This window comes from Perna viridis, chromosome 3 (assembly GCF_037379345.1).
Source record: "Perna viridis isolate PV_CMFRI_1.1 ecotype Kerala chromosome 3, ASM3737934v1, whole genome shotgun sequence".
NCBI classification, from domain to species: Eukaryota; Metazoa; Mollusca; class Bivalvia; order Mytilida; family Mytilidae; genus Perna; species Perna viridis.
Window position 1 is genome coordinate 60,592,787 of NC_142447.1, and position 13,698 is coordinate 60,606,484.

The window sequence follows — 13,698 nt, forward strand, 5'->3', positions numbered from 1 at the left end:
CGGGGCTAGGATCACATTTGAAATAGAAAGGCAGGACAATGATATATGATTTTATATAAATACAAAGATGCAATAGGCGAAAAAAAAGGTTCTGGTTTGAATATTACATAAAAAGATCCGGGACACAAAATTTGACTATATAGCCCCCTTTTTTCCCCTTACGATTCAAATGGATATAGGAATGTATCATTATTTACCTGGGAGGGGGGACTGGTCATTTTGAAATCATATAAAATTTTCTTGACCCCCCATGATATTTTCTTATCCCCCTTAAAAACATTTTTTTTTAAAATGTGATACCCCCTCTATTAAACATGCGTATGGAGTTTTCATATACATGTAACAACTACTACATTATGCCAGAGTTTTTGTATCGCGCTAGAATTCTAACAAATAAACTTCTGGAACAGGGTTGTGTTGCTACAAGATTGAAGTCATCCCTATAGAAGTTTTATGTTATGGTCGTCATCCTGAAATCGTGGATCGCTATGGTGTATCCATCTGCGCCATGAAAACTGAATTGTTCAACGTGTCATCGTTTTCCTTTCCTCTTTCGTCTACCCCGGACTTGTCTTTTTATGAGCAACTCGGTGGGTGTATCTAGAAAAGCAGAGGACGCTTACCCTACTGGCGCACCTGGTCCATGCTCCAAGTTTATAGTGGAGTCATAGTTGCTCATTTGCTTTTGTTGATTTGTATATTTGATTTTAACAAAATTTCATGTTCTTTGTACGTCTGTTTTCCATGTCTGGCCTTTGTCCCTGGATAACATTCTTTTTATTACCGTTATAACCGTAGTTCCCTTCACTACTCTTTGAAGCAAAAGCAGTTGAGATGTTAAAGAATTCTTACAATAAAAAAATTCAAGTCTTCAATTCCAAAACTTGATACTTTGGAAAAGTCTTATCAAAATCAAGCAGAATCAGACACAGCTTTTGAGATTCAAGATATTGGTAAGGAAATTGAATCGTCAGCAGATAAGTCGGACCAATTTGATTTAATAACTGTAAATGTTTTAGTCCTGATGGTTATGTTGATATGTGAACTTGATTTTACCAGAGATCATGCATGTGACAATGAAATAAAATGTTTAATGGTGGTAAAATATGTTTTAATTTGACTGGTGTAATGCTCTGCTTAACTAAAAATTTGGATCCCCCTTGAAATCCATGTGCAAAAAAATGCCCCCCCTCTTTGAAGTTATAAAACAACTGAACCCCCTTTTCCACTTACAGAAAAAAATGACCCCCTGGATATATGTACTTGATATGTTTAAATTTTCAAATAAATGTCTACGGTTTGAATATTATTTGTAAATTATTACATAAAGGATGCCGAATCTAGAGGCTTAACCTTAAAAAAAAAGCTGTTATGCATGTGGCTAATTACAATATTCGTTATGTTTCGGCTAAGTTTACAGCCAATGAAATGAACATCTCGTTAGCGAGAACACAGCGTTACTTTATATATTTATCGGGCATTTTTAAAGAACCCAAAGCTTTTCCGAGAAGAAATAATCGCCATTTTCTTGCAGCATATTTCTCTGTTTCCTTCCCCTTTCCCTATGATATCCCCTGAAACTGCCTAAAGTAGAACTTTTAAACAATCTATAATTTTAGTACTATGGCTGATCCAAGGGTGAGACAAATAAAGATTAAAACAGGTGTAGTTAAAAGGTAAAGACACTAACTTAAATTGGTATGCCCCTTAACTTTACACATATTTCTTGCCATATATGCATTGGACATAATATTTTTGGTTTCCATCACGACGGCCGCAACAACATTGAGTTTTTTTCTTAATAATTATGCGGTAGACATTAAAAAAATATATTCATTATGGTTTTCATAAGTAAACAGATATATTAGTTATTAAGGCACTTGTGTCTAACAATGGCTGGTTACATTAAGAAGATAAAATTTGATAACACACCATTGTCGGCATTGATAACAGTGTTGGAAACCACCGCTCGCCAGCTTGCCAAACTCGAGTGGATGTGTAATTGGCGAGTTCTCATTAGCTTACACTCATCAATTTGGCAACCGTTGAGTTCCAAGGAAAGTTAACCAACCAAAAGGTTATTTAGTAGAACACCCATTACCTTCATACATTAAAAATATGTTCCCTACATTTTAAGAGGTTTAGCTTGAATATGTCAAGTGAATTTTGGCATGATATGCACAATTTCATTAACTTGTAAAGCATTGTTTACGATCTGCCATTTTAATTTGCGGTAAATGGGATGTGCCAAAACCTACGCGACGGTTCCAATCTCGTATTAGTATTCAAATGAAATTATCTTGGTAATTTAAGATATGTTACCTCGCAAATTAATTGTTTATTGTCAAAATAAAAATGAAAAAGAAGCAAACGATAAACATTTTCTTGTTTCATAATGTTTGTTCGTTTGTTTGTTGGGGTTTAACGCCCGAGCAGCAATATTTCAGCTATATTCAGGCAATGAACATGAAGTGGATGATAAAATGAACATGAAATGATAATGAAATGAAAAATGGGATGGGTCACAAGGATAATAAGGGTCTAGAAATTTTTGATTGCCACTTGAAATAGGGAGAGGTGGGTAGGGTCGGGCAATTTAGCCTCCTGTGGCGGAGCACTATGGTTCCTACTCCGGGAGAATACCACAGTAGGGTTCTTTAACGTGCGAGGAACATGGCATCTTTCCCAACGCGGTGCACCACTATGGTTTGCTTTCAGGTTTTCCATATTGTAGCCTGACAACCCCAGCATGTAACACGCCAGGGGTACTCCATTCCAACACCTGGGGCACACAACCCAGTTGCTCTGTGGGCAGGGCACCCTAGTCCATGGCTAGGGTTCTGAGCACTATTTAGTCACCTTTTATGACAAGCTTAGCGGTGCTGCAGGCCTATTCTTTTGACACCTGGACCTGCACGGATCGTTTCATAATGATGAATCTGTTGAAATATAATTTTATTTTTTAAATATGAGTTCAGAAATGAGTACTTATTCTGTTACTGTAAAGTACATGAAAAACTTCATTTGGAGGGAATATTCGAAAATGGAAAAGTTTCTGATAAATTTAAAAACATATGAAAAGATAGTAGAGGAAAGAACAGGAAAGGCAGAAGATCGTCAAATCCAAGAGAAAACAGACGATAGTACAGACAAAAACCCCCAAAAATGTGAAGAGCATAGAAATTTTTTAAATGAATGGAAATAATTTGGCTAGTTGAATTTATATTTGGCTAGCAAGATCAATATTACACTAGCCAGAATGGCAAGTTGGAAAAAAAATTGTTTCCTACACTCTTGATAGAAAATAATAGTAATACATTTGTACCTTTGATTAGATGGGCTACCAATTTTTGTTGCCAATTTATAGAAATTGGAGCCATCATGGGTGCCAAAAAATTATTCTCTTTTTAAAGATATGACAGTAAGTCCACTACTGAGTTATCTTTTTCAATTATTCATGACATCATAGACCTGTAATTAAAGAGATTTGCAACTAATTGAAATCTCACATTATCATGCGGCGGGAACAAGATCTCCTACTTACTTAATCAACAATGACAATAACATTTTGTCTTTTTAATGATCACAACTAAAAAAGTATTGCGAATATCAAAATAAAACCTTCAGTTTCTTATTTTACGATACCTTAGCTTCATGTTCATACTGTGTTTTTCTTTCTACCAAAACAAACATAAAAGAAGTATTGAACACAAGTTACTTACCTACCGATTTTTACGAAAATACATTGTAAAAATAATTTAAAATTAATTTCATTATTTTCACATTAATCTATCACAACTTTTTTGTTTTTAAAGATAAATGACAAAATCTTCAGTTTTCCGTTTTCACATCTTCTTGGCTTCTGCTACAATTTATTTCAGATCATTTCACCAAAGGGGGAAAATGTAGGTTGATAAATAAGTGAAAAGGTAATCGAATCTCGTTCTTCACCGTGTGATAATTTTATCGATAAATTGGTAATTAACAAGTTTCTTATTTCTTTAATTATAGGTCTCAGATGGCACACATGTACTTAAGCAGTGATTTTTCTAGCGCTCATCATTTTCGTCATTGATGAACTACATTTTAGAATGACTAAAATAATCTATTCTCATTTCGACACCTAAAGTCTTTTAAAGTACAAAAACATTAAGAGCTGTAAGCCTGACATTGATCAAGTGGCGAAAGTTACAATTTTATTACCCAAGCTAATGACACCTCTCAATAGATCTCTACATTTTGTGTAAACAATAACCTAATTTGCCAACTACACTAATCAGGCACGTGGAGTAAATATCATCTCTTGAACACCTAAGCATGAATTTAGTGCACATGGTTAACGGTCTATGAAAATGCTGGTAAAAATGTTTGCTGGGAATATTCCTTTCCTCCTCTTTCAACTTTTTATCAAAATGACAAAAATTATTTATTAATTACTTTTGTTCATCAAACTTGAGTGTAAGCTAAATATGGGTAATTTGGTCACTACCCTGATGTAACTACATTTTGTAGTTGCATGTCAGCAATATTAAGAATCTTGAAAATATCATTCATGATATCAATAGGCTCCTCTGAGACCAATACAAAATATAACTGTGAAATAATGACATAAAATTGTTATTAACTAGTCTGGAGTTAAAATTGTGCCAAAAATACAATCTCAGGAGGCAACAAAAGGGAAATATTTACTTGAAAATATTTATATCTACACTGTGCTAGATATGTCTTTGTGTTTCTACAAAGGGTGGCCATGCAGAATACAACAATTTTTCAATATTTCAATATTAAAGACATTTAAAATTATGTCGGGTGTATAGCAGTGCTCGCCTTAAGCCACTAGCCTGAAGCTCGGGGCTAGTAAAAAATTATTTGGGCTAGTGAAATGATGTGTAAATTTCTTGTTTCGGGCTAGTTGAATCCTATACAGTCCTCTATTATTCAGACTAATTGTTGAGAATTTTGAAGGAAAGGACTGGTATAGAATATATGGTCCCTGATAAAGTATAAGAGCTGGTGTAATAGGATTTCTATTTTTGATGATTCTTAGAGGCTAGGGATTTTCTTTTTGAATCAAATTGCAAGTATGCTATTTGAATTGTCTGGAAAACATGCTTGCATGTAATGTAGCTTTATTCATATGTACATTTCAGTTTTATTTAATTTTTTCACACAGTGCTGTAAATAACAGACAACACTGAAATATCTTCATTTTGTCAGATGCAAATACTACTTACTAAAGCATTCAAAATCCTGGAAAAAGCCCTGCCAAGATTCACTTTTCATGCATGTATAAAGCAGGTTTTTAGCTCAAGTCTTAGTCATTAGTCACTTTCATATGCAAAGTTATAGTACTACTCCAGAAGTAAGTGTTTTATTTTATTGGGAACTTTATATTTCTATATTCATATAGTCCCTATTTTTAAAACATGTTGAACTTTGTCCTTTGTGGTCTTACAATGTATTGAACCTATCTTACAATAATATGAGGAAGGCATTTGCCTCAAGTTTGAGCAAAGCAGTGAGTATGTTCCCTCTTAAATAAAATGAATTTCATGTCATTTACCATGTTCCCACCAAAAAATTCACATGGCCAATAGAAAAGTGTAAACAAAAGTCATCCATTTACTTTTATCAATTCTTGCATTTCGAAGTATTTAGACACTCCCTGAATGGATTATCATTGTTAATTGGATTTAATTTATTCTTTTGGAAAACATGTATCATATGGTTTAACGATTGTACATTTATGTTGGACGTTTCGGCAAGTGCATGTTTTTTTCGGACCGGAACATTTAGGCCTAGGACATTTCGGTCTTGGATGTTTTGGCTGGGATATTTTGAAAATGTGGACGTTTTGACTGGAGTATATTTATAACCCATGTAAGTGTTTAAGTTTTGTTAGAAAACGGAAACAAGTTATTGAGTGGTTACCACCATTTAAATGAAAAAGAAATTACCGCCATGTCTTTTAAATTGAAAAACTTAAGTTATTTGACAAGTTGTATTTCTTAGCATATTTTTTTGTTATTCCAAAAGGGTTGTATTTTGTTGTAATAATTACTACTTATTTTTGTTTCACCTTCCTTTGTGTACATGAAAACCTTCAAAACAGAACTCCATGATGTGTTGTACAATGTAACTTCCATGGCACTGTCATATATATTTTTTTTAGCTTATGTAATTGAAGGTTGTCTGTGTTAATTTATATACTTCACAAGGACTTGTGTTTGTTTGTGCATTACAAGCTAAGCCAGTTTTTGTTTAGATCTTTTTGTAAAAATTGTACCCTTTTGATGTTTTAGATTACAAATATTTTGTATAATTAATACATGTTGATATTCATCTACAAGTCAATTCAACTATCATTTAGAAAATAAGGTAATATAATTTTGAGGTATTAAACCAATTATCAAGCAAAAATTGTAAAATGTGATACAGTGACACTCCAAAACTGCTGTCCCAGTACTACATGCACATGTAGAATATACATTTTTGAAAGTGTATTTGTCAAACCTAAACTTTTAGTTGATTTTTTTCATGCCCTGCCTCATGTAACTTACTTTTTGTTTGTATTTCCAAATCTCGAATTTATACTTTAGAATGACTAATTAAGTCACCAAAAATACATTCGTAAGAAATAGGGTTGATACAACGAAATGTAGGTTGACATTTTCATTTTATTTAATTTTTATCATTTTTTTTTCAGCACAAACTTCAACCAAATCATTAAAATTTTTGTGGACCACTTCACCTGGTAGTTTTCCTATTCATCCATGTTTATTACAAGTCTATTCGGAGCTATTGTAATAACAGACTTGCTATCCTTATGACAATATTTAATGAATTTCAATGCTATAATGCTGGTCAACATGGCCTTTGTCATGCTTACTTTTTGTTTACAACTGGGTGGCCGGCATGACTTTGACTCAAATGCTGGAGTGACTTAGCTGAATTTTTAAAATTTTTTACTTCCATGTATGTATTATTTTGGTTATTTTATGTTCTTTGTTGTGTGTGTCTGTTTTCGATGTATGTTCTTCGTCCGTAAACAACATTCTTTTGATTTCCACTAGAATCTTGATTCCCTTGATTACTCAGAATTTGCTGATTTTCATTTATATTTTTTACTTTCATTTTGTGGATAAAATGATATGGTGTTGGGGCAATGAATAGGGTTGGTCAGGTAACTATAAGCAGATTAATCTTTTTTATGTGCTTAGTATGGTAAAATCCTTTCATTGGGAATTTTTTTTAGAATGACAAATTATTATTGTCAAACCTGTTTATTGGGAAATTTATTTTTAGAATGACAAATTAGTATGGTGAAACCTGTTTGTTGGGAATTTTATTTTCAAAATTGTTATTTTGTACAACCCTTTCATTTGTAAGGTGATCTATAGAGTGAAAAATGATGGCATGCTTGATTTGTTGAAACACTTTTTTGCACACCTGCAGAATAATTTGTAAGATGTACATTTAGAGTTGGGCCTACCTATCTTACTTTGTTGTAATTTAAAGGTTAACAAAAGAAAAGTTGATGTATGAAAAAGAATGTATATCACAAGAAGAGAAAATTGAGAAAATGAAAACTGATGGAAAAGATGAATATGACGTTAAGAAACAGGTAAATATGCTTTATAAACAGCAACACCAAATTTTAAAGGTTGAGAGAAAATTGTTTAAAATTGTCAAAGTTGTGAACTTGATTTCTCAATTTTAATGACTTTGACATTCTACATTATATTGTAATAATAGAGCAACAAATGTGGATGGTACCCTGTTTTTAGGGGTGAAAATTTATAAGGTATCTTGGAAAAAAGGGTTTTTGTTAAAAAGTTTTTGATTTTGAGAATGTGCAAATTGGTTTCAATTAAAAAACATACACATGTATGTACACAAGTACATTTGTATATTATATACTACATAATTTGTTACCTGCCATTGAATTCAAAGGTTTACATTTTATTCATTCTGGAAAACAAAATTCTTATTTTATATATTCAATTATGCTATCTGATTAGAATTATGTTAGAACTTTACATTCTCTTTCTTATAATGGAACAGATTAAAAAACCTTATTTGTCTGTTATATCTCTTCATTAGCATTTTTCTCAGCCTCTACTACACATATTGACATATTTAATTAGCCTTATGTTAAGTTTAGCAAACATCTGACTTTTTATATGACCGCAAACAATTTTTGTTGTCATATAATGGTATCACCCAGTCAGTGTTGTCGTCGTTGGTGTCAGTTTTAGCTGATTGATGAAAACTAGAGTAAAACTCATCCAATCTTTTTGAAATTTTAACACATTGTTTCTAGGCACATGGCGGCAGGCCCTATAGTTTTTTGGAGGTTTTTGCCACACTCCTTTTTGAAATAAGAGGCTAAAAGGGGGGAAATATGTGTTATCATTAGAATTGATAGAAAACGTTTATTGTTAATCTGAAATGCCAAGCAACAGGTGCTAGTGAAGCCAAGGGAGAAAAATAAAAATGATGATTTAAAGTAGATGGCCCAACCATAAGACTGATGCAACATATTACATGTAAAAGAGCTGAAATTAGCAATAATACAACACAGTATGGGTTGTACTTGACAAAATTAATACAACACAGTAAAAAGCTTAACTCAGCAATGATAATACACAGAACTGAACTCAGCAATTATATTTGTATAATACTACACTGTACAGAGTTGGGCTGAACCCAGCAATAATACTATGTACAGAATACAGGACTTAGCTGAGCAGTAATAGTATAGTTTTGTACTACACATTACAAAACAGTGATTAGCAATTATAATAGAAATGTACAACACCAGTGATTTTTTCTCTTTAAGAATTAGAGCTGAAATTCTGCTGTTTCACAGTTGAAAATGAATTTTTTTTTCTCAAATTGAAATAATATCTTGTTTTTAAGCGTTTTGTATCAAAGACATTTGGAAACCTCTGTTTCATCTCTGTATGTCTGAAAATACAGCATTTCTGTAAGTAAAGATGTCTAGACATCATGGTATAATAGAGGGAGAAATGAGCAAAATGTCTGTCTGTGCTCCCTTCCTCCATTTGTCTTTGACAGGGAAAAGTTTTTTGAATAGATAACATAGACAAAATGTCAGTATAGTTATTTTTCAATCAGAATTTACTAAAACTTCTCCTTGTTGAATCTAAGCATGGTGGACAAAGAATATAATTGAAGTGTATAAAGTATCCTAAACTTATTCAAACCTAAAAGTAGCTAACTAAACCAGACTTACATTATAAATTTGGTTATATTTTTATTGCATGTTGTCATACTACTATATACAATCCTTGGTATAAATGTAACAATATTGTAGACAGAAGTACTGGCAGAATCTAAACAGATGATACCAGATACACTGAAAAGATTAAAGACAGCTCATGAAGAATTGACCACCTTACTAGTGAGTATACAATTAAGGATTGACCACCTTACTAGTGAGTATACAATGAAAGATTGACCATCTTAATACTGAGTATACCATGAATAGTTGACAACCAGCTAGTGAGTATACAGTGATGATTTGACCACCAGCTAGTGAGTATACAATGAAGGATTGACCACCATACTAGTGAGTGTACAGCCAAAAATTAACCACCTTACTAGTGAGGGTACAATGAAGAATTAACCACCTTACTAAAATAGCGAGTATACAATGACAAGTTGACCACCATACTAGTGAGTATACGATGAAAGATTGACCACCATACTAGCAAATGTAAAATAAAAAAATGAACCACCTTACTAGTGAGTGTACAATGAAGAATTGAGCACCTTACTAGTGAGTATTCAATGAAGGATTGACCACTTTATTAGTGAGTATACAATGTAGAGTTGACCACCAGCTAGTGAGTATACAATGAAGGACTGACCACCTTACTAGTGAGTATATACTGAAGGATTGACCGCCTTACTAGTGAGTATACAATGAAGGATTGACCATCTTACTAGTGAGTATACAATGAAGGATTGACCACATTACTAGTGAGTACGCAATGAAAGTTGACTACCAGCTAGTGAGTATACAATGAAGAGTTAACAACCCACTAGTGAATATTCAGCGAAGGATTGACTACCCACCAGTGAGTATACAATTAAAAGTTGACCACTCACTAGTGAGCATGCAATGAAGGATTGACCACTTTACTAGTGAGTATACATCTTGACAACTGGCATGTAAGGTTCATTCTGTTTGACATATATGTAGAAATTAATAGGTCCTCTTCACAAAAAAAAAAAACAGAAATCACAGAGATTAATAGGCATGGGTGTATCTTAAGATCCAGTATATTGTATCCATGTTTCCTTGCTGGTTTTGTTTTTAATTTCTGTTTTTATGCCCCCACGACAAACTGTTGGGGGACATATTAATTTACCACTGTCCGTCCGGATTACACATGATCATGGCTTGTCCGGCTATCTCCTCGTACAGTTTTGGAACTACATCTTAAATATTTTACAGGATATTTGTAAACATGACGAAGGTGTGCAGGGCCAAAGGATTTTGATTTTCGTGAAATATTACGGAAATCAGTGATAGTTACACTTAGTCATTTTACTCAGAAATATATGGATCATGGCTTGTCCAGCTATCTCCTCGTAGTTTTTGAACTACATCTAAAATATTTTAAAGGATATTTTTAAACATGATGAAGGTGTGCAGGGCCAAAGGATTTTGATTTTCGTGAAATATTACGGAAATTGGTGATCGTTACACTTCGTCAATTTACTCAGAAACAGGACTATATGGCTTGTCCGGCTATTTCCTCATACAGGTTTTGAACTACATCTAAAATATTTTACAGGATATTTCTACACATGATGAAGGTGTTCAGGGCCAAAGAATTTTGATTTACATGAAATATTACGGAAATTGGTGATCGTTACACTTCGTCAATTTACTCAGAAACAGGACTATATGGCTTGTCCGGCTATCTCCTCATACAGGTTTTGAACTACATCTACATGTACTTATTTTCATCAAAAATAGGGCTATATGGCTATCTCTTTCTGTGGTTTTTGAACTACATCTAAAATATTTTTTGTAGGATGTTTTTACACATAATGATGGTGTGCAAGGTCACAGGATCTTGATTTTCATGAAATATTACAGAACTGGGTGATAGTTAGACTTTGTTATTTTTGTCAGAAATATATGCCAAGCAACAAAGTTAGGGATTTGTTATGGGGGTATTAACATTTTTTATGTGTCCATTAATACGTCCATAGGTCCTCTTTTTCTCATAGCAACTAGTCCGACACTTTCAAACAGAATTTCATGACACTATGTGGACAGGATACAATAAGTAGATATGCATATATTTAGGACTTTCTGATCCCCAAATTGATTCCCAGACCATGAGTAACACAAGTCTTAGAAGGATTTCTGAATCTGCAAACCATGTCTTCATACAAAAATAAACATGTTCCTAAGTTGGCAAATCTAGTGAGTGGGGGCATCATTAGTGTGTTACAGACAAATTTGATTTACTAAAAAAAAAAAAAATCACTACTAACAAATGAGGCAGGGGCTCCTGTGATAAACAGGCCTTCTAGTTTTTATAATGTATTGAGGGTTTGGAATTGATATTTACCATTTTTTGAGGGATGTTGTAAATATATATTTGTTGTCTGGGTTAATAATAGAACATTCCCTAACTATAATACACATAGAAAAGTTTCTGTTTTAGGGACATTAATTCTTTGTTTCTATTCTCAGCAAAAAGAAGAAGATTTAAAGGAATCTGAAGAATACAAAGCTGCTGAGACAGTTCTATCAGAAGCCAATCCTGTCATGGCATAGTCTCTCCATCATCATACCATTCCTTATCTTATTGTCCGTCACATGTTTAATCATGGACTCAGAACTTTATTGTAACTGTTCACAGCAAGTAGAATAATCTTTATCAGAATTGCACCTCCCTAAAAGACTAGGACAGTTTTATTAGATTTGAGCATGTTTCTTCTGTGAATGGTTTATACAAAATTTGAGTTTATGTAGTGGTATGTAAGTGATGATCCTATTTGTTTTTGCACATTTCAGGTTGTTTGAAAGTCATGCCTTGTAATAGTGTTCAAAAGATTGTAGATTGAAAACTCACATCATTATGAATTAAAAAAAATGTTCACCTTCATTTCTTAATTGTCTTTTTATGATAAAAGTAATGAACTGGAATGTACATAATGTTCCTTTCCGGCAAAAAAATAAAATAAATATAATTGGAAGGGTTATAATTCCAACGTTATTTCGAACCATTTTCTAAATAAGCAACGGAAACAGAATTTTCATGATAGAACACTTGTCATCGACTGGAGCATGAAAAATGTGTTGCACACAATTTTTCGCAGACAAAAACTTTTTTTTTTCAATTTGAAAGATAGTTCTAAGTAACTTTGCCATACATGACAGACCAGTGCTAGATTTAAACTAAATTTTGAGGCAATCATTATGCATGATAATTTGATCAGGATCTGTCCAATAATGAATGCATAAAAGTGCTTGCTTACTAGACAATATTAACAAATTTCAACAGTCAAAGGGCAGTAAATGCTAAAAATGAATGTAGGGCAATTCAGACTTGGTTAATAGGCCATCAAAGCATGGTTCACCATACCTTTCCATAACAAATTCATTCTTACTACTGCCCATTGTCCAGCTTCCCAGGTAGTGATAATTTTCCCCTACGCAAACACACTTCAGAGGTTATGTAGGAATCACCCTGTCTATTAGTCTGTAGACTCTCTTGTAAGCACAGCTCCGACAAAATCACTCCAGTTTATAGGAATCATAACAATTAAGGTAACATTGTCTGGCTATCTATTCATAGTTTTGGAGCTACAGCTTTGAACTTGTGTTAGATGTTTGTAAATGTAATGGATGTGTGCAGAGGTAAGTGATTTTGATCAATTCATGAAATTTTATTACCAGTAATTTCATTCTGCTTGAGTGTTATCTTCATCGAGTTAAGATCATAAAATGAACAAATGTCTACTCTGTATTTTTCTTATACATTATTGTCATTTTACCCCACATTTTTTGTCTAATATAAAAGTTTTGGATTTATAGTAGCTGTCTTTTGACTTTTCTTGTTCAAATTTTTGTACATTTATGATAAAATTTTTATCACCGGTGAACATATTTTTTATATACTTATGCCAAATCATTCTACAGTAAACTTTTACCTTTTCAAAGTTTGCTATTTGTAATGTTATATACTGCAAATAAGTTCCATTAACTATTTTTCAGTTGTATACATCTCTCAAAAGGAATGGTTGTAATGTTATCCCACTAGATACTTAAGGAGGCAATGAAATCTTCTGACACGTGAATCTTTTCTCAGAAACTTGCCCACACACTGATTAAAATGCACTATCCCTCACAAAAACTGACAATTAGGCTTATATTAACTGGCCCTCACAACCCTTACAAAAACTGAGAATGATGCTTATATAAACTGTCCCTCAACAACCCTTACAAAAACTGAGAATGATGCTTATATAAACTGTCCCTCACAACTCTTACAAAAACTGAGAATGAGGCTTATATAAACTGTCCCTCACAACCCTTACAAAACTGAGAATGATGCTTATATTAACTGTCGCTCACAACACTTACAAAAACTGAGGAGGCTTATATAAACTTCCCCTCACAACCGTTACAAAAACTGAGAAGGA

The 13,698-nt window shown here is 33.1% G+C and overlaps 1 protein-coding gene across 1 annotated transcript; it reads left to right on the top strand.

Annotated features, from left to right (window-relative positions):
• Positions 1-1,518: 1,518 nt before the first annotated feature.
• LOC148623194 (tubulin-specific chaperone A-like) lies at positions 1,519-12,158 on the top strand. The gene is made up of 4 exons (XM_088573837.1): positions 1,519-1,676; positions 7,519-7,624; positions 9,341-9,427; positions 11,744-12,158. Exons 1-4 carry the CDS (start codon positions 1,624-1,626, stop codon positions 11,825-11,827), a joined length of 330 nt encoding a protein of 109 aa, XP_088429963.1. The 5' UTR covers positions 1,519-1,623; the 3' UTR covers positions 11,828-12,158.
• The last annotated feature ends 1,540 nt before the right edge of the window (positions 12,159-13,698 follow it).

Coding starts and splice junctions, on each gene's coding strand:
- LOC148623194 (XM_088573837.1), top strand. CDS start 1,624: ATGGCTGATCCAAGGGTGAGACAAATAAAGATTAAAACAGGTGTAGTT. Junction 7,625..9,340: donor AATATGACGTTAAGAAACAG/GTAAATATGCTT, acceptor ACAATATTGTAG/ACAGAAGTACTGGCAGAATC. Junction 9,428..11,743: donor AAGAATTGACCACCTTACTA/GTGAGTATACAA, acceptor TTCTATTCTCAG/CAAAAAGAAGAAGATTTAAA.